The following is a 22,475-nucleotide window of genomic DNA, read 5'->3' as shown; positions in this document are numbered from 1 at the left end:
TTATACTATCCTTGTTTATATGATAAAGAAACAGGCTTAGAAAAGATTAAGTAACTTCACACAGCTCGTAAGGTGCTGGACTTTGGATTTGAATCTGGAGGTCTAAATCCCTAGAAGAAGCTCCTAACCTCAACACTGTCTTGTCTACCCACTGTCTTCTCTTAATATATCACATGTATCTGCCTGCCCCCCTCTGATTGGGCTGTGCTCCCATTCCTGAATGCTTTCTTCACATCTCCCTGCCTATTTTAATCCTTCTCATACTTCAAAGGTCACTTAAAGACCTTTTTGGTCTATAAAGCCTTCCCTGCAGAGTCTAGCCACCATAATAGTCTCTTCTTCATTCAACTACTGTAGGACTTAGAACCAAGTGCTCAGTTGGCCCTTACCATTTACTGCCTCATAATGTTATTCTCATTTTATGTACTTTATCTCCTCGGCTGGATCAGGAACTTCTTGAGGGGGAAAGGCTCTGGAACCAGGAAGGCCTGTACTGAGAGACCTTGGGAGGGGTAACTTAACCCTTCTGAACTTCAGTTTACCCTTATAAAAATAAGAATGCCAGCCTGCAAGGTTGCTGAGAGTACCAAATGGTACTCAAAATAACATCTGTAAGGGTGTCTAGCATAGCACTCTGTACAGGTAGTAACTCAAAAAGTGTTTGTTTCCCTTCCTTGTCTGGGGCTAAGTCTGTTACTTCTTTACTTTTGTACAGAACTCTGCATACAGTGGGTTCATTTAATCCTGGATGGTTTTCATCTAGAGAGAAATACCAGTATCTTTTAGCCTCAGTTTGCTTTCTGGCAATGACCATCTCTATAATGATTTGCTAAATTCATGAATATATTACTTTTAGATATAAAAAATAATCCAGAAAGAGTTCTAAACAGTTATTTTTTAAAAAACTGTATTACAGTATTAAATCAGCAATTTGGGAATAAGCATTGAGAATGAAATCTATACAACTGTCAGGCAGGTAGAGCAGGTAATAAGATCAAGAGCAGATTACAGGTTTTGAGGCTACTGGCTTTGAGTAAATCAATTAAGCTATGAAAACACACTGGTGGATGTTGTCTGGAATACTTTCTGGGTAAAGCACTAGAAGAGAAATGCATTCCAGAGAAATGTTCCAGAATACCTGTATCTCTTTGTAGGAGCTGCATTTTTAGATACCAGCCCTCAACCAGAATAGAGCCTTGAGAAGCTAAGACTCAATTAAGAGAGAGGGAAATGCTCAACACTTTTAACTCTATAAATTCCAGAGGCTGTAAATTGGTGGAATGAAGGCTGTGCAGATCTACTAACCACCTTAAAGCAATCAGAATTTGAGTGTATTTGGGTGGGCATATGTACTTGCCATTCCCTGCTGCCTTAAACATGTTGACTGGCTTTACGGACTAAAGGCAGAATTTACAACTACTGAATCAGTTCAGTGGTCTGGTTTCACTATATCACAAATACTGTTTCCCAAAATCACATGGGGGAAAGACAAATTCCCAGTTCCTGGTAGGAGTCTCACTGCCTCTTTTCTTACCTTGTTTAACTAGTTCTTTAATTCTTCCTGGAGTTCCTATACCCAGATGTACCACACGCTTCTCCAGCAACTTTACTTGCTCCTGAATCTATAATAAGATGGAAGAGAAGGAAGAAAGGGAAAAGTCATTAGGAAGTGCAATCATAAGCCAGTTTAGAGCATTTTACCTCAAAGTTAAAAAAGTAAAAAAGAAATGAGGGCTATTCTTGTTTAGGGTCAACTGGCAGGGCAAGGAAGGTTAATACCAAGGTAGAAGGGCATCTCCCTAGAAAATGGATAAAACCTTGAAGAATCCAGCTTCTGTACAGGAATTTCAGAGGATGGAGGAGTGGTGACTGCTGTGGAGGGAGATGGGTATATAGGGAGGAGGTACGTATATGGAGTCAGAGGATTTCAAAGAAAACCAAGATGGTTGTCAAATATGTTATGTAAGGAAGGCATCAAAGAGAATGCTTGCTAAGGAAATGAGGAAAGGATGAAGGGAAAAGCTGAGGTCCAGGACTGGTCCTTTGGGATCATTACAGGAGTCCCTCCACCCCCATCAGAAACCACAGGTCCTTGCTTACTTTTATGTGTTTGGCAAATAATTTCATAACTTTGCTGTCTCCTCTGAATGCTGTCATCGACCTGATGAAAAGGAATAGATTAATGTATGAGAAAGTTCACTCATACTAGGCAAGTTGACTACTTTGTCTTGCTTCACTGAAAAGAATGTGTGCATGTGTGTGTCTGTGTGTATGCACGTGTGTGTGTGTGTGTATAGATACATGCAAACATTTTTGAAATTTTCAGGTTAGCCTGTGTGATGGTTAGGTTCATGTGTCAACTTGGCCATGTGATGGTGCCCAGGTATCTGGCAAGCAAGCACTGGCCTAACCATTACTGCAAGGACATTTATGGCTAGTTAATAAACCAGCAAGGTGGTTTATTAAATCATCAGTCAATTGGCTGCAGCTGTGACTGATTACATCAATGAAGGGCATGTCTTCCACAATGGGAGAATTCAATCAGCTGGGTTTACTACTATCAGTTGAAGACTTTTAAGCAAGACAGAGAGGACCTTCACTTCTTTGGCTAGCCAGTGAAGTATTTTCTGAGGAGTTCATCGAAGTTGCCAGTTCGCTGCCTGAGTTCATCGAACACTTTTATTGGTGTTGCCAGTTTGCTGCGTGCCCTACGGAATTTGGACTTGTGCATCCCAAAGTTGTGTGAGACACTTTTATAAATTCTTTTATTTAGATATCTCTTGTTGATTCTGTTTCCCTAGAGAATCCTAACTAATACAGCCTGTCTCTGGAATGAAAGTGGAGTGGCCTTTTATTCAGGTTAAACTGTATGAAAGTTGGCCTCTATCTTTCATAAATAGGTTAACCTTACTTGGGTTATGTTGATTATCAAAACATATGGATCTACCCTTCACTTGTAATACAGTATTTCTGGTTTTCAGTTTCCTGGCAGAGAATTTATCTTCAAACTCTGCAGTGTAGTTCTCATAAAAAATATGGTTGTGAAAAATATCTTAGAGAGCTGTTGTCAGCCTGTGTTCTGTGGAGCCCAAGGACATTACAAAGGTCTGCCTGTAGCTGCCATGAAGGGGAGGTAGGGAATGAGGTGACGTTCAATCAGAACAGTCCCACTTTTATCTACTTTGCAGAGTGACATTCTCTGTACAATTCTATGTATGGAAAGGATTCTGCCGGGGCAGGGAAGAAAACCATTGCCAAAACAAAAGCCTGCAGAATTAGCGATATCAAAACAGGTGATATAAATGAGCGAGGGAATCTAGGAGGCAGCAGTGAGGACTAAGGGAAACTAGAGAGCAAATGTCCTGTTAAATGGGTCAACAACTGCTCAGCCAGTTACTATGATGTGAGGTTAAGGGTCCAGTGTCACAAGACCATCTGATTTTTAGAGAAGCCAGAAATCTAGATTTTTATATGTGAAATCTTATTTTAAATATGGGTAACTGTTATTGGGGAAACAGCAGTCTTAAATTTTGCTCTTTATGTAGCAATCTTTTGCGTGAGCCATCACCAGCATTCAAAAAGTAAATCAGAATAACACAGAGAAATCTACAGCTTAAATACTACCGCTACTTGTTTCTAGGATGACTGTTTGGAATTACCATATGAAGGATGAAAATTTGAGATTAAAGACCTAAGGAAAAGCCTATTTCAGAACCTCTGTACATTCCAGGCTGTTTCTCTCTTTTGTCATTGCCCCAAAAGCTGGTATTGTAAAAAGCTTGGATTTTTAACAAGAATTGATTTGTCCAGATAAACGTCTGTATAAATGATAATGTGAAAAGATACTACATTTAAAACCTTTTGTTTTTCTTTTTACAAAGTCTTGCATATTTTAAAGACACCCTCACAATGTCTTTGGGAAATGGCTTTCATTTTCTTAATATCTGATTTTTGAGGTTTTGATGTTATTACTGTTGTCAATTTAATGTAATTTAAATTATGGTTTTCTTAAAAAACTGCATTTCATGGCATTGGCAACCTTCCTGGTATGACATAAAACAGCACAGCTACGAAACCTTTATGTTGCAGTCAGAGTTAATAAAATTGGTTCCCTCAAAAACAAACAAACAAACAAACAAAAATATATATACATATATATGGGCAATTCATTCAAATTCTTTAGACACAATATGTTTGTAGAGTGAATTTAGCCCTTGGGCTGTTGATTCGCAACCTCTGGTCTACAGGATAGGCAGTTTATTTGGTTTCTTGGTATTCAAAATTCTGTATCTATTTAGATCAATTCAGACAGTCAGCTCTGTGGGTCAGATCATGCTTGTTGGTACCTTAAACATCTGTCTTAATCAACTTGGCTTTGGCAGCAGGCCCTCAACCTGCACTGAAGGATGTTCCACAAAGTAGCCACATCGCATCAACTGTCCACTGTCATTATTGCGGGATGATATTGAGGATGCTGCCACTAAGTCACAATGGGAAAAGCTATGATACTGAGGGAACTTTTTAAAATTTAAATTAATTTACTTTTAAACCCAGAAAATATCACACATCTAGCAACTGTTTCCTAAGTGTGGGGCCACAGCTTGGGCCACTTCTGCAGTTGAATAGGGCATTATGGAAGTGATCTTGATCACCGATTCTAGCTGGCTCCACCTGATTTTCTGACCTTATTTTTTTCATTGCTTTCATTTCACCACCTATTTTATATTTGTTGCATGTATTTCTATATACATATCACCTCAAATTCTGTTTTGAGACAAAGTGGGTATAAATGAACAGTCTTTGTAATTGATATTTGGGGATAGGCCTAAAAAGGGAATACTGCTTGGGAATACTACTTCCTTTATATATCTTTTTACATCTTGAGAAATATTATTAACCAGTAGAAATATATAAGTTTGCAAAATAGTGAATCATGCTGATTACAAATTGTACTACAGTTTTTACTTACAAATAAGCCTTCTCCATGGCCAGGTTAATTAGGAAGACAATTCAGGGGAGATATTTAACATAACTCGAGAGAATAGATGTTCTTACAAAAGTTAGAATTATTCAGTGGTAGTCTTTGTGAATAGGGCTCCTTGTGCCTGCTCAGAAATCCCCTTTTGCAAACCACGTAACTTTGAAATGGATCATAATATTACTGAGGACACAAAGAAAATACTGAGAATTGATAAATTAAGTGTAACAATACAGTGCTTTTATGCCCCTGAGAAAGCAATTTATGTACAGTAAAAGCTCTAATCAATCTGACAAGTTGTTTTTAAGAGGCCACCTCCAGGCCAGCCTCTTTGTCATTAGCATTTGAATGTGAAATTAGTTCTGTGGTGGTAGTTTTGAAAGCACTGTAAAGTCATTGTGAATTCCTATGATTCAGGATCAGCAACCACAGCAGTCCAGAAACAGCTGAGATCTTGAAGGTCAATTATGTTTAGAGCAGAAGCAGTTGAATGAAACACTTTTTTTTACTGGGTGGATATGTGATAGGATTCAATGTGTGTGTCTAGGTGGGGAAAGGAGGGTTTGAAGGACTATTAACAAAGCTTAACATCTACTTTTCTAAATTCACGATTAGATTAGTTCATTTAGAAAAGCTGATGTTAAATAACTACTCTATGTCCACATTTCCACCTTAGTCTTTTTGATAAAGTTCCAAAGCCTGGTCCAGTGCCTGGCTTCTAGAGAGGGCTGGTCCCGGTAAATCCCACCTTATTCTTGTAGCTCTTATTTGAAAGCTGAATGTTACCACAGATACAGTTGGACCTTTTTGTTTTTTGTACAGAAACTACAGGGACTGAAAAGGTATGTGAAAACACTTAGTAAAGCACTGACAGGTTATCTTTAAAACATAATTTTTACATTTAAACCTTCACTCTATTTGGAGTTTATTTTAGTATAAGAAGTGAGATGTGGATCCAACTTCCCAGATGATTACCCAGTTGTTGTAACATCATTTCTTAGATAATCCATCTTTCCCTACTGATTTGTCACCTTAGCCATATGCTACATTTTCAAATGCATTTGGGTCTATTTCTGAACTATTGATTCTGTTCCATTGAACTATCATGCATGAGCCAGTTTCATACTGTCTTAATTATTGAGACTTTTTTTTTTTTTTGTAATCTGATACAAATAGCATCTTCTGGTTAGAATTCTTTTTCAGAATTTATCTGGCTATTTTTTCTTGAGTATTTTCCATATGCACTTAGAATTAGTTTATCTAGTTTGAAAAACAATTTTATTGGGAATCCGTGAAATTTTTAGATTATCCTAGGGAAGAATAACGTCTTTACAATGTTGAGTCCTATTCAAGAATATAGTTATGTCTTTTTGTTTCTCCAAGATCATCTATGTCCCTGTTTTCTTTACACAGACTTCAAGTTTATTCCTTAGTATTGTACCTTTTCTTGTTACTATTTTAAACCAGATCTTCTCCTCCATTTTTTCTTCTAACTGGTTGTTGCTGGTATTATCTTCCTGCTTTTACCCTTGTCCCCTACAATATATGTTCTCCACACAGCAGCCAGGGAGAATCTTGAAAGTGATTACTCAGATTACGCGACAACTCTGCTCAAAACCCTCCCTTGGGTAAATACTTGAAACTATCAAACTACAATCCAGAACCCATGAATCTTGAAGACGATTGTACAAAAATGTAGCTTATAAAGGGTGACAATGTGATTGGGAAAGCCATATGGACCACACTCCCCTTTGTCTAGTTTACGGATGGATGAGTGGAAAAATGGAGGAAGGAAAAAAAAAAAGGCACCTAGTGTTCTTTTTCACTTTAATTGCTCTTTTTCACTTTAATTTTTATTCTTATTATTTTTGTGTGTGTGGTAATGAAAATGTCAAAAATTAATTTTGGTGATGAATGCACAACTATATAATGGTACTGTAAACAACTAAATGTATGCTTTGTTTTGTATGACTGCATGGTATGTGAACATATCTCAATAAAATGAAAAGAAAAAAAAAAAAAAAAAAAAAACCTCTCCCGTGGAAGCCGTCTCAGGGCTTTTTGCATTTACGGTTCTCTCTGCCTGGAACACTCTTCTTCCAGATAGGTGTTTGGCTCTCTCCTTCACCTCATTCTAAGATTTTTCTGTGGCCACTCTTTTAAAAGTAGCCCCTATCCCTTTGTATCCCTGTGGCATGCTTTATTTTTCTTTACTTAACTTCTCACTACCTGACACTATACTATATTTATTTGTTTATTGTGTGTCTCCCCCACTGGAAAGTAAGCTCCATGAGGGCAGGAACTCTGGTTTGTTCATTGCTAATTCTCTAGTACATAAAACATACCAGTTTGGAACACATCGGTTATTCAGAAAACATTTATGGAATAAAATAGGAGAAGCTTCCTACCTAATGATCTCCAGGGCTCGGATGGCAGAACTGCAGATGATCAGCATCAGGACTGATTTCTTCTCGCTGTGGTTTTTCCAAAGTTTTACCCATTTAGGGCAGACTGGACAAAACAGCACAAAAAATATTGCTCTAAATATAGCAAAACAGGGCCTCTAAAGTTGACAATTCTCTCTAAACACTTCTTTGTTAAGGTTTAAGCAAAATAAAATACAGTGAGCATTTCTAGACTCTATTCTTTGGTTATTCACGATATTTTATTAAAATGTAATATCACTAACATGACACAATGTATACTTACAAAATGTGATTAGTTTTAGGACTAAGTAAAAAATTTGGACAATACATTTCAATATTTTAATTATATTTGGTGCTTGAAGGCAATGTTCACTGAAAATAACTGATTCAATAATGTTAAACTTTAAAGGGACATTCAGCATTAGATATAAAATGGAACTTACATTTAAGTAATAGCAAACATTTTTCAAAGCATTGATACTGTGCTGAGCACTTTATAAGCATTATCTCATAATCCAGTGAGGTTGATTCTATTATTATCTATATTTATATTTGCTGAATGTGAGGCTGAAAAAGGTTAAGTAACAAGGACACCCAGCTTATAAGTGGTAAAACTGGTATATGAACAAGTTGGATGTCATTGGAATTGCTCAGAGTTTGAAATAAGAATGTTAAATCTGTACATCTAAACTATTCTATTGTTGGCTACATATAAAAGGCCACATGATATGAATAATCTAAATTACTCCTGGCTACACTAATAATCAACACAAATTGAAAAGGTCAAATTAGATTACACAATAGCCACAGTCAGAGTTCTGAGTATGTGAACAGAATTTCAGAATATCACAACTGGGATGGGGATCACATGGTCTAACTTCCTTATCCTTTAGATAACAAAATCAAACCCCAGGGAGTACTCAGTGACTTGTCCCAGGTCAAACAGCAAATTAGTGGAGGAACAGGGACTATAGAACACTATTCTCTGACCAATGTTTCTAAAGTGTTAAAAAACAAAAACCAGACCAAAAAACAAAATTCCAAATCCAGTGTAAAACCAGAATAAATATACTAGATAAAAATATCCAAATGAATCTAAAAAAAAGCCTCTATTTAAAATCCATTTAAGAGTCAGAAACTAGAATACAGGTTACCATGTGTCCTACCAGGTGGGAGCAGAGAATGGGGAGTTAATTCTTAATTGGTATAGAATTTCTATTTGGGGTGATGGAAAAGTTTTGGTAATAGATGGTGATGATGGTACCACAACATTGTGAATGTAATTAACAGCACTGAATTATATATTTGCATGTGGTTTAAAGAGGAAATTTTAGGTTGTATATATGTTACTAGAATAAAAAATTTTTTTAAAACCCCATAAGACTTTACAACACAAGCAATGAACCATAATGTAAACTATGGACTAGTTAATAGTACAATTATAATGATATTCTTTCATCAATTGTTTTCAAGGTACCATATACTAATGCCAGGTGTTAATAATAGGAGAGAATATAGGAACTCTGTATTTTCTGCATGATTTTTTCTGTAAACCTACAACTTCTGCAATTAAAAAATATTAAAAATTCATTTAAGATAGACATTTTTTATTTTAAAGTTTTAAGGGTTTTTGTCTTAAAGACACAGACTTTTTAATGTGATAATAACTTGGTGAATAATTTAAAAAAATCAGAGTTTACTTACTTTCTTTTAGATATGACGAAAGACTGTGAGTCAAGTCATTGGCCTTGAGGAAACAGGAGTCTAGAAATATAAGAAACATGCTTTGTAGAGAATTTTGCAAGCATACACCAAAATAAATTAAATATGAATGGTGAAGCACAAGAAATATGAAGAAAACGGTATCAAGCCACATTGTAAACACTTTGCTAAAAAGCATGATAAGTATGCCAAGCCCCAACCAACAGCATTCCTGAAAACCCTGGGGAGTGCACTGGGCTCTACCTAAGTCTCTATAAAAGTTTTTCTTAGAAAGATTATTTTTTCAGAAATTTAAGGTCTCCAGATTGATCCTATGCCAGATAAGCCCTGAAACCCAGAGGTATCAGTCTCTCCAAGTACATCAACCAGGTTCATGTCTCTACCACATAAGGTCAACACACCATTCCAGCATGAAGAAGTTTAAAATGGTCATTGCCCAGATATCCCTGAAGACTGAGAGAAAGATCAAATGAGAGGGAGGAGATGTAACTGAGAAATTTGGATTTAACAAATGACTGCCAGTACTGACTCATTATATAGATATTTCTTTTCAGTGTCTAGTGTTTTAGAATAGCCAGAAGGAAATACCTGAAGTTATTGATCTTCAATAATGATTGTATAACTAAATAGCAAAAAAAAAAAACAGTTGCCCATGTTTGTATTGATCTACTTCTGGATGTTTTGTTCTGTTCCAATGATCTATGTATCTATCTCTGACAATACTACACTGTCTTGCATTAACCTATCTCTATTGTATGTCTTAAAATTGGGTAGAGCACAATACTAGCGATCAATAAGAGGGAGGGGTAAGGGATATGGGATGTTTGGGGTCTTCTTTTTTCTTTTTATTTCTTTTTCTGGAGTAATGCAAATGTTCTAAAAATGATCATGGTGATGAATGCACAAACATGTAATGATACCGTGAACCAGTGATTGTATACTTTGGATGGATTGTATGGTGTGTGAATATATCTCAATAAAATTATGTTAAAAAACAAAAAAAAAAAAAAAAAAAAATATGAATGGTGTATTCTTGGTCAAGATTATAAAGCATTAGTGAAATGGGAAATCATTATATATTTTAAAGTGTTATCTAGCATTTAAAATAATAGCAACAACAAATAAACTTTTAACCTTCCACTGAGTTGCCAATAATTTTTTAGAGTAGTGAAACAGAAACTTGTTGTATCATTTAGTGTGATAATGAGTATCTTTTAAATCCATGGAATAGGCAATATACAAAGACAAAGCTGAAATGGCTAACAAATCTATGAATAGGTTCTCTAACTCACTATTCACCATAAAAATGCAAATTAAAACAATGATGAGAAAATACTTTACATACTTGTTAAAATGCAAATGTTAGAAAGATGTATAACACTAAGTACTGTCAAGCATGCAGGATAATGGGAACTCTTGTGAATTGTAGGTGGAAGGGTAAATTGGTATAGATATTCTGGAAGGTATTTAATAAAATTAAGATGTTTACACTGTATGACCCAGTGATTACATTTTTTGGTAAATTATGTAAAGAAAGTCTCTTGTGGTATGTAAAGGGATGCACAGAAGGATATTCATCCAGGCACCGTTTGTGATAGTGGGGAGCTGGAAGCAACTTAGGTGTCTATAACCTGGGAAAAAGGATAAATAATATATGGCAGATGAAAACACTGGATTACTATGTAGCATTTAGAAGCAACAAATTAGATGCACAAAAAACAAATCAAAGAAGTATTAAGTGAGGAAAGAAACAGAATGAGAGGTTCAGCACAATATCATACAAATAAATTTTAAAATGTACACAAATGAAACATGATATTTTACAAGGATACATATTTATTTAAAAGTATATATCGGAAGGATCTAAGATGGCGACATAGAGAGGAGTGGAAGCTAAGTATCCCCCTGGAGCAACTAAAAAAAACCAGAAACTAATAAATAATCCTAGTAAATTGTGGGGGGACAAACGAGACTGTCCACTCATCATACACCAACCTGAATTGGGAGGAATGCCCAAGATCACAGCATAAAGTCTGTAAGTAAAAACTGCAGATCCAAGTCCCCCCAACAGCCCGAGCTGCAAAGCCTTGTAGTGCCAGAGAGACGCTCTCTCCTGCCAGCGAATACAGCTCAGCTGAGCTCCAACTGGGATTTTAACTAGTGAGTGTGAACTGCTCACTATGAGGACGAATCTCCAACAAGAAGACAGAGGCTTTGGGTGACGACTGACCTTGGAGACCTGGAGGGTTGCCTTGGACTAGCTCTGAAGGGGACTTTCTGTTTCTTTTTCAGCTCAGTGAAGAAAGCCTCAGCCATTTTCAGTTCCCAGTGCTGTGACCCAGACAAGGGTATAGCACAGGCAGAGAGAGACCATTGAAATGCTAATGACCTCCCCCTGGGGGTTTTATCTTCTGTAGGAGGAAAGGGGTGGGGCCTAGCTCTACTATCCACCTTCCATTCAGAACTAAGAAAAAACAGCCACACCTCCTTACACCAGCCAAGAATTACAGGCTGACATGTGCCACCTGCTGGGCAGAAAAGCACAGGGACCTGAGCCATCACAGGGTGTACCAATTTTCTAAGATACACCCTCAGGGAAACCAGATACTGAATATTTCTTCCTTCTGGGACCTGAGCCAGTTCTGGTCTGGGAAAACCTGATTGGGGTAACCAAGGAAACCATGCCTAGACAACAGAAAACTGCAACCTACACTAAGAAAAATGAAGTTATGACCCAGTCAAAGGAACAAATTTAAACTTCAACTGTGATACAGGAATTGAAACAAGTAATAAGAAGTCAATTCAAAAAGTTTAGGGAAGATATGGTGAAAGAGCTGAACTGTATAATGAAAACACAGGACATACATAAGGTAGAAATTGAAGGTTTGAAAAACAACTGGCAGAATCTATGGAAATGAAAGGCAAAATACAAGAGATGAAAGACACACTGGAAACATACAATAGCAGATCTCAAGAGACTGAAGAAAACACTCAGGAACTGGAGAACACGGCACCTGAAAGCCTACTTACAGAGGAACAGATAGAGAAAAGAATGGAAAAATATGATCAACGTCTCCGGAAACTTAAAGACAAAATGAAAAGCAAGAATTTATGTGTCACTGGTGAAGAGAAGGGAAAACAGGCAGAAGCAGTAATAGAGGAAATAATCAATGAAAATTTCCCATCTCTTATGAAAGACATAAAATTACAGGTCGAAGAAGTGCAGTGTACCCCAAACAGAATAGATCTGAATAGGCCTATGCCAAGACACTTAATAATCACATTATCAAACATCAAAGATAAAGAGAGAATCCTGAAAGCAGCAAGAGAAAAGTGATCTATCACATACAAAGGAAGCTTGATAAGACTGTGTGGATTTCTCAATAGAAACCATGGAGGCAAGAAGGAAGTGGGGTGATATATTTAAGATACTGAAAGAGAAAAACCACCAACCAAGAATCCTTTAATTTCCATAAGATCATCCATTTTTTTATTTAGTCTTGCAATGTCTTCTTTATGCTCTTCTAGGGTCTTCTTGATTTCCTTCATATCCCGTACTATGGTCTCATTGTTCATCTTTAGTTCTTTGAGTAGCTGCTCTAGGGGCTGTGTCTCTTCTGGTCTTTTGATTTGGGTGCTTGGGCTTGGGTTATCCATATCGTCTGTTTTTTTCATATGCTTTATAATTTTCTGTTGTTTTTGGCCTCGTGGCATTTGCTGAACTTGATAGGGTTCTTTTAGGGTTTGTAGACCTATTGAAGTCCTTTTCTCTAATTTATCAGATCTACAGCTTCGTGGAGTACACTTTCTCTAACTAACCAGCAGGTGGCGTCCACGAGCCAACTGTTCTCCACAAGCCAGTTCTCCCCTGCTTAGCCTTTTTGGTGAGTGGGGGAGTGAGTCTTGTGGGGCCCAATTGGTGTACCAAGCTTGTGTGTGTAGTTGGTGTTGCCTGCCCTGTATGTGGGGCGTGTTTCTGGGCAGTCGGGGAGGGGGGGTGGCCCTAACAATCAAATCTCCCTGATGATCCTAGAGTTTTAAAGCTGCTGCAATAGTCTAATCCTTCAGTTCAGTCCTGCCACAGTTTGTCTCTGCCACTGACCCACAAGTCTTTGGTATTGGCGTATGGCTACTGAGACTTGCAAGTGGGCCCCTCTTCCAGGCTGTGCACCCCGGGTCCTCTGTTGAGGGATGACTGTGCTATGTCACAGGTGAGTGCCGTCCCCCCAGGGCAGTTCTGGGCTGCTGGGCTGTGTAGGGAGGCTCCCAGTCTGCTCAAATGATGGCTGAATGGGGCTTTGTTAATTCACACTGCTCCACCTTCCCAGTTCTGGGACATTCAGCTGAGGTTGCAGGGAAGGCTAATGTCCACGCCCAGTTTTGTGGTGTGTGCCTGTTATTTGAAGCACTTCCGTCACACTGGGTTGTCTGGGGCAGCTCTGGGCTATGGGGCTGGCGATGGGCAGGAGTGTTTCCTGTCCACCAGGATGGTGGCTGTGAGCGGACACCCCCCTTTTCTTGGGAAGTTGTGTTGTTTAGTGAATTTTCTCAGCCACTGGATTATTGCCTTTTGTCTCAGAGCTCTCTTAGTTCTGCTCTTGACTTGACGTGCCCAAATTGCAATTCTTTGAAGCTTTCTGTATTGGGCTTCTTAGAGTAATTGTTTTAGAAAAAGAAAAAAGGATTTAAAAAAAAAAAAAAACGGCCCTCCTCAGAGATCTAATGGGTTATTGAAATGCTAATAGACAAAGCAACCAGGGCCATTAAGGAAAGGTCCACAGGGCAGAGAGATCAGCTTTGCTTCAGGATTTGCATATGCGCCTCAAGGCCTGAGCTCCGCCCTTCCCCTTTCTGTGTTCACCAGAACTCCAAAAATCCTCTGCTTTTATTTTGGAGTTTTTCGTGTTGTTTTTTTTCTATGCCTGTCTCCTCTCTGCTGGGCCGGCTGCTCTCAGAGTCTCTGGTGTCTGGTCTCAGTCTATCTATGGTTGGAGTTTGAATCAGTAGAATGAGTTTCCGATAAGAGCAGCCACTGCAGTTCTCCCTTCTCCTTCCCGGAGCTGACAGACCCTCCTCCCCCAGGACTGAGCCTGGCAGGGAGGGGCGCGGGTCCCCTGGCCGCAAAAACTTACAGATTTCGCTGATCTCAGCAGTTCCACGTTTTCATGAGTGTTGTATGAAGTATGCCCAAAGACAGATTGCTCTGTGGTGTCCAGTCCACGCAGTTCCTGGCTTTTTACCTACTTTCCTGGAGGAGTAACTAAAACTTACAGCTCACCAGTCTGCCATCTTGCCCCGCCTCCCAACCAAGAATCCTATATCCAGCAAAACTATCGTTCAGATATGAGGGAGAGTTTAAATTATTCTCTGACAGACAGTGACAGAGATTGTGAACAAGATACCTGCTCAACAGGAAATACTAAAGGAAGACTGCAAACAGAAACGAAAAGACAGGAGTGAGAGGTTTGGAAAACAATTTTGGGAGATAGTAGCACAGCAATGTAAGTGCACTGAACAAAGATGACTGTGAATATGGTTGAAGGAGAAAGGCTGGGACCATGTGAGTCACCAGAACAAAAGACGAATGATAAAGACTGGGACTGTGTAACTCAGGGAAACCTGGGGTGCTCAACAATTGTAATCAAAGGTAGAAATATGTTTTTACATGAGGTAGAACAAGTGAATGTCAACATTGCAAGGTGTTAAAAATAGGGTGGGATTGAGGGGAAAATACAACCAATGCAAACCAGAGGCTAGAATTAACAGAAACAATGTGTTATGCTTCTTTTGATGTAGCAAGGGCAGTGTACCAAAGCTAAATGCATATGGGGGGGTGGGGTGGGGAATAGGGGAATAGTATGGGACTCCTGGCATTGGTGATGTTGTCTGACTCTTTATTTTACTTTAGGTTGATGCTATCTTTCGTTTCCTCGCTTTCTAGCTATCAAGTTTTTTTTTTGTTTGTTTTTGTTTGTTTTTCTCTCCTCTTTTCTCTTTCTTTTGCCTCTCTGCCTTCTTTGACTCTTCCTCTGTCTTTGTGGAAGAAATGGAGATGTCCTTATATAGAGAGTGCCAGTGGTGCTGAATACATAAATATGTGACTATACAAGGAACACGATTGTTAACTTAGGACAGAATGTATGGTGTGTGAACAAAACCATCTTAAAAGAAATAAGGTGATGAAGAAACCTTGAAGGCACTATATTGAGTGAAATAAGAGACACATTCAGGCAAATATTGCAGGGTCTCACTGATATGAACTAATTATAATATGTAAACTCATAGACATGAAATATAGGTTACCAGGATATAGAAATGAGGCTAAAGAATGGGGAGCGGTGGCTTATTATGAGCAGAATGTTCAACTAGGGTGAACTTAAATGTTTGGAAATGGACAGGGGTGATGGTAGCATGTAATGAGAATAACTAACAGTGCCTAAAGGTGTGTGAAGGTGGTGGAAAGGGTAAGCTCAGAGTCACACATGTCACCAGAAGGAAAGTTGGAGGTTAAAAGATGGGAATGTATAAAACAGTGAATTTTGTGGTAGACAATGTCCATGAATAACTATACAAATATTAGAAATCTTTCTCATGAACTAGAACAAATGTATGTCACTATAACTATAAGTTAATAATAGAGAGGCATATAGGAAAAAACATATATCCAATGCAAACTATATACTACAGTTAGTAGTATTTTAACATTCTTTCAAACAGTAACAAATGTACTATACCAAAACTATGAACCAATAATGGAGGGGGGCATGGTTAGGGGTATGGGAGGATCTGAGTTTCCTATTTTCCTGTCTTTATTTTTTTTCTGGAGCAGTGAAAATGTTCTAAAAATTGAAAAAAAAATTAATTGTGTTGATGGATGCATGGCTGTGTGGTGGTGCCGTGGGCAGTTGATTGTACACTTTGGATCTTTGGACAGTTGTATGGTATCTGAACAATCTCAATTAAAAAAAAAGTATATATCAACACATTAGAGAGAATGCCTATGGGGAAAGGAAAATGGAGTGTGGATTGTGGAGAAATGGGCATAATACAACAAAATACAACACAATGAATAACACAATACCACATAAGATAGCATGGTCTAGCAATTATGTAGTATGATTAATTCTGTACTTCAGATGTAAAAAAATGCAACATCATGTTTATCTTCCTAATTCGTTCTACAACAAAAAGTTTGTCTATAAATACAGCAGGTGCTAGAGAATAAACTATTACTAAATTAAATGAATTCACATTGTGATCCAGCACATATAACTCACATTAAGTGTGTAACTAACTTCAAAGATGCTGCCTCCTTTACTGCTGTGGAGTCTTTGATGGTCTTTAAAACTGTAATTTCCCAAATCTGGATATAATCCAAATCACCTGGAGAGCTCTACAAATGATGCAGATGCCTGGGATGGGCTCCCTTTTGATTAGTGAGTCACAATCTCTTGGAAGTGGGCCTGGGAATCTGCTTTTTTATTTTTATTTTTTTTAAAGTAAGTTCCTCTGTGATTCAGTTGCAGCTAGCCTTAGGCATTTAGGAACTACTGATCTAAACCACACTGCAGCTCTCAAGAGGACAGCTTTGAGTCTAATTAGCCCTGAGCGACTTCTGCCTTAAAACTCTAATTAAGTGCCCATGTGTACGACATAAACATGTATAGTGCACAATATTAACTGAAAAAACATGTTCCTGTTGCACAGACCCAAAGAATATCAAATAAAAACCGAGTTAGACACTTGGCAAACTATATAGGCACAGTATTTTATTATTTATATCCACCTTACATTTATGTCCTTTCCTGAGCTTGTTCCAAATAACCAGTGGCATTTCCCTCCCCCTCACCTAGCAAGGACTTCCTCTTTGTTGTTTGTAGTTGGCTTAATCAGTGTAGCGAATGGAGCATTTTCTCCAAAACTTTCCAACGAAGCTTTACGTTACTGTGTCTCAGAATGTCCTAATTTCCTAACTGAAAAAGAAAACCTGTTCTTTTTGGCTATAACAGTATTTCTAATATGTGTTCCTTCCTCTCTAAAGCAACTCATGCTCTCACACTCCTGTCTAACTCTATTACTGAATTCTGATAAAACAATAATATAACACAGACTCACTATGGAACTGAAACGGTTCCTTAAAGATTTCTTCTGACCTTTGACTCTACAATTCTAGAGAGAATTGGAGGTTATAATGTTCTATGAGGTTACAGAGTAGTAACGGTCCCATTATCTCACAGATATTTCCTATGTTGAAGGTATACTCTTACAAAGAACTAAAAGGGAAAACTGAACATTGACTCCCAGTAAAAACCAAACTTCAGTTAAAGCTTGAGAAGAGATTTTGTGATTGGACAGTTAGGATGTTGCTCCCCTCCAGAGGAACTGGGTGCTGAGAAGAGTGCCTTAATTGCTGTTAGAGCTGTCTGGGCTCAGTAAGTGTAACACTCCAGATCTTGCTCATGTGGACATGCAGTCTTCAATACCCTAGAGGGTATTATTCTTGGAAAAGAAACAGAGAGGCACTCATATTCCTGAATCCCATGTGCATTATTTTTTCAAAAACCACATCACAAAGGAATTATAAAAATTCAGGGAACATACTGTTTTTCAGCTTCTCAAGCCTGTAGTAGAAAGCATAAAGTTGTAATGGAAAAAGAAATTAAGCTACCCTTGACTTTTTTCTAAAAGCAGTACTGGATATCTCTAGCAATCTATAAATAGCTCATCTAAAGCAGTTGGACTCAGACTTTTTGTGGTTTGATTTTATGACAACAGCTCTTTTTCTTCAGCCCCTGACCAAAGGAGATACAGGATGTATCATAATTTTGAAATTAATTAAAATTTGGTTTTAAAACTTTTGCAATATCTTTTTACCTTAATTATATATACTCTAAGGCAATGGTTCTCAAACTCTAGCAGACTTGAGAATCATCTGGGGTGAGGTGGCAGCCTTGCTAAAAATGCAGAATTTTGTCTCCTCCTTTAGATAGTCTTCTTGAAATGGTCTGGGCTGTAACCAGAAACACTACCCTAAGAACAAAACCATGACGAGAAATCCATGATTAAAAACAACAACAAGGACAACAATAAAGCTAAGATGTTTATTGAGGCTCAAGTTCTTGCTGATAGAGGATGAGTAAATCAATGTTTCATATTTATACTTTTCAATGTGTTCTTTATGTTTATATAACTTCTCTCCTTATTAGGAATTCTTACTCCTTGAAGAGTCTGCTTAAAAAATGCACACTCAACAATTAGCCTTTAGAATAAAATAGAAAATACAATTACGAATCTTACTATTAGATTGAACAAATAACATTTTAGCACTGTAATGAAGAAGCCATCCAACAATTAAAACTATTAGGTTGAAGAAGGGATATTAAGACATGGAAAATATATTAATTTATTGGCTGAGACACCTAAACATTACATTCAGTAGAGGAAAGATAAACCAATTTTGTTCCTTATCATCAAGAAAATTGTTAGTGATTAACAATAGGCCCCCCTAAGCTCAGAATAGTAAAAGAAAAAGAAAAAAAAAAAAAGGAAAGGAGACTGGTTGTACCTGGTAGATTCAGTTCTTCTAATTCAATCACTGAGCGACTGCTGCTATAATAGTCCTTCATCAGCTTCTGTAAGTCTTCAGGTGTCCCTGGTTTTGGTTCTGACTTTGCAAGAATATCAGTAATTTTCTTCTAAAATATGAGGTGGAAGGAAAACAGAAAAGATAGATTTTTGAAAGGTATTTGGCTTAGGATAATTTGATTCCTCTAACATTTAAACTGCACATAGTTTTTATGATAGCTGAGTTCTAATAAATACAATTGCGAAAACTCAGCAAACACTTCTTGGGCATAACTATTGTTTTGCTAAAATGAACATATCATGTAAAATGCTCCTTGTAACTCTTTGATTCTATGAATTCTGAAAACTGAAATTCTTGCAGGAGTCTCCATAATAGGATACTATTTTCTATTAAAAGCCAAGCAATCTTGTTGCTATGGAAACCACTTTTAAACGACTCTTTAAGACCTAGATAACTTGTATTCCTGGGGGAGTAAAATTTTGAGAATATCTGGCCTAACCTGATTTTTGGGGTGTTGGGTCTTAGATTGGATTTCTGAGGTTGGAGTAAAACCTGTAGAGTAATGTGAGCATATAAGCCCACTGACAAGGGGCACTTTAGATCCACAATTCTCAAGCCTTTGGAGATAGACAGTCTTAAAGTGGTCCCATGGAAAGAAGAAGAGATATTAAGGAAATACTTTCCAACATCTATTTTGGTTTGGACTCATTTGCGTAGCACTTACTGAATGCCTGCAATGTACTAGGAACATGAAATCATTCAATTAATTTTCATTATAAACTTCCCTTCTCACTTCTTCTAATGTTTCATCAAAGATCCAGAAGGAATCACTCCCCCTACTCCCACTCCCCATTTCACACCCCCCTCCCCTCCTTTCACAATATCCTCATTTTTATATCACTGCCAAGATTGGTCAAGGTTCGATCAAACAAATTAACTTTTAAAAATATGTCATCAGAGGGTACATTTTAGCATGACCTCAGCCAAGGCTAAACTATCTAGCTAGAGTTCTGACCTTGAGCCACCAAGAACTTAACACTCCTGAAGGTCATTACTGTAAAAACTATCAAAGAGAAGTTAAAGTCACTTCTTTAAGGACTTGCCAAACCTCAGCCAATTTGGCATCTGCCATCTTCCTATTTGGCCATTTGTGAGGAAAGAAAACATATGTACACACATCTCAGTTTTCTAAAAGCTTGCTCTTAAGTAATTGGTTTGAGTCCATCTTCTTTCCTCTAATCCCAATCATATTTCCTCTGCTGCCTTCAGCAATAGGCCCTTCTTGGTAGGGAGAGAATTACATTGCTGTTTTAACAACTATGATGGAAGGTCGAAGCTTACCATTCTTTCTCTAAGGCTAACCCATCAGAAAGTGTGTATAGGAGCAAGAGCCTTCTCTGTGCTCATAAGCAAGTATTAAAATGGAAGAGGAGACTTTTGTCTTAAATTATGGTTCCAAATTAGAGTCAGAAATGCTTTATACTACCTGCATCTGCTTACTTTCTTTTTAATATTCTAAGGGATACGGCCTTAAAAACTGTGATGAGTAGGAAAAGGAAGGTTGGTAAATTTCTTTTATTGGAAATCTAATCCATGTGGTTGAGCTCTACCTCACCCAGAGTTAGAGAGTCCAGAGGGCAGGATAGCTCTGAACGCCTTCTAGAATTAGAAATCCATGTCTGACTTCTAACCACAGTGAAAACACAGGGTGGGTAACAAAGATGTTTGGTGTCCTGCATGACTGCAATAAGAGTCAGAAGAATTTATTTTTAGCTCTAGGAGAAATGCTCATAACTTATGACCTTATGAAAGTCACCAAATCTCACTGAATTAACAATTTCAGAATCTCTAAAGCAGGAATTACAAGAATTGCCCCATCAAAAACAAAACAAGACAAAACAAAAATGTGATGAAAACCATTTGAGTCCATATCATTGTAAGAAACTATTAATGATACCTTTCTCTTCCTCCTGGTCTTGGTGGCATCTTCTTTTGTTTCCTTTGTTTGGATAAAGAAACATTCTTTAGGCTATAAAGAAATACAAATGAGAAAACTTTTCATCTTAGTGTGATGAGGTGTCAACTAATGGTATAAATATCAAAGTCCCTTTTGCCATGTATGTATTCTTCAGAGTATCTTGGTAATATCGTACAGATAGAGATGCTAAGAACCTGCTCTTGGCTAATACGTAGGCGCTGGGCTGAGAGAATTTGAGAAAGTCAAAAAGTACAGATGACTTAAGACTGGAAAATCTTTAAATGAAGTTTGAAATGTGTGAGTGAGTGGGTGTGTATGTATGTTTGGGGTGGTGGTGCAAGGTATTAAAGACAGAGGACAGGTTTATAAAATATGGGCAGAAATAGATGTGATTGAGATGTGGTGAGACAGTCTTTGAGATTTTCCGTGAGCTAATCATGTGTGAGATTGCATTTCCAAGTCACTAGTTTACTATTTTGTAATATCTGTTCTTTCCTCTTTTCAATAAGCATATTAAATTTTTTTTTGATCATTTTATTGAGATATATTCACATACTACGCAGTCATACAAAACAAATTGTACTTTCGATTGTTTACAGTACCATTACATAGTTGTACATTCATCACCTAAATCAATCCCTGACACCTTCATTAGCACACACACAAAAATAACAAGAATAATAATTAGAGTGAAAAAGAGCAATTGAAATAAAAAAGAACACTAGGTACCTTTGTCTGTTTGTTTGCTTCCCCTACTTTTCTACACATCCATCCATAAACTAGACAAAGTGGAGTTTGGTCCTTATGGCATTCCCAATCCCACTGTCACCCCTCATAAGCTACATTTTTATACAACTGTCTTCGAAATTCATGGGTTCTGGGTTGTAGTTTAATAGTTTCAGGTATCCACCACCAGCTACCCCAATTCTTTAGAACCTAAAAAAGGTTGTCTAAAGTGTGCGTAAGAGTGCCCACCAGAGTGATCTCTCGGCTCGTTTTGGAATCTCTCTGCCACTGAAGCTTATTTCATTTCCTTTCACATCCCCCTTTTGGTCAAGAAGATGTTCTCCATCCCACGATGCCGGGTCTACATTCCTCCCCGGAGCATATTAAATTTGAAGTAGGATATATTTACTTATATTTTTGCAAACCCAGCTGTACTAAATACTTTATCTACTGTGATTAAAAAATGGATGTTTCTGCTAATGGTCTGACAACTGTCTCAGAACCAGAATAATTATCCAGATTATCCCAAATAATCTGTTTCGCCTGTTGCCTTGACCCGAGTATCCTATGCAGTTTAGTTTTATTTTTATCCTGAGGTTTTTTTAAAGTAGAAAAACAGGAAATTTGGACTAAGACCTTGATTTATAAAACAGAATGCTTCAGATTCCATATTTATTAATCATAAGTAGGAATATAAAATGTTTCCTGTGTTGGACCGTCATGCAACATTTTCAAATAAATTGCCAAACAAGACATAAAATGTAAAGTGAAAACATTTTGAGTTTTCCCTAAATTAAGTTTCCATTCCAACCAGAGAGGACTCAGTTTAAGCTAGTGAGCTACTAACCAAACCAATCTTGTCTCCACTGGCTCTGTTTAAAATGATTACAGATGAATCTTTATATTAAAGCTTACAGACAGCCTGCAGATTGAGAATGACTATGGCCTGAAGCCAGAGGGACACATAAAGCTACATAATTTCTTCAAGACACGGGGCAAGGACCAGCAGTTTTTAAACTCTGTTTCAGTTAGAACAGAGGTATATTCACAGGGTTGGGA

At 37.6% G+C, this 22,475-nt stretch overlaps 1 protein-coding gene across 4 annotated transcripts in view; it reads right to left on the bottom strand.

The window, feature by feature from the left end:
• Positions 1–22,475, bottom strand: part of CMSS1 (cms1 ribosomal small subunit homolog) — a 416,700-nt gene that overhangs the window by 8,319 nt on the left and 385,906 nt on the right. For all 4 annotated transcript variants that reach the window (XM_037834420.1, XM_037834428.1, XM_037834436.1 and 1 more), the window contains 6 exons: positions 20,670–20,741; positions 18,692–18,821; positions 9,109–9,168; positions 7,387–7,489; positions 2,101–2,161; positions 1,535–1,622 (listed from right to left, as the gene is read on the bottom strand). In XM_037834420.1, the coding sequence (XP_037690348.1) occupies positions 1,535–1,622; positions 2,101–2,161; positions 7,387–7,489; positions 9,109–9,168; positions 18,692–18,821; positions 20,670–20,741 (514 nt within the window). The remainder of the gene's footprint in view (positions 1–1,534; positions 1,623–2,100; positions 2,162–7,386; positions 7,490–9,108; positions 9,169–18,691; positions 18,822–20,669; positions 20,742–22,475) is intronic.

The sequence above is a fragment of the Choloepus didactylus genome, chromosome 1 (assembly GCF_015220235.1).
Source record: "Choloepus didactylus isolate mChoDid1 chromosome 1, mChoDid1.pri, whole genome shotgun sequence".
In the NCBI taxonomy this organism is placed as follows: Eukaryota; Metazoa; Chordata; class Mammalia; order Pilosa; family Megalonychidae; genus Choloepus; species Choloepus didactylus.
The sequence above is the reverse complement of the archived record's forward strand: the minus strand, read 5'-3'. Positions and strand labels throughout refer to the sequence as shown.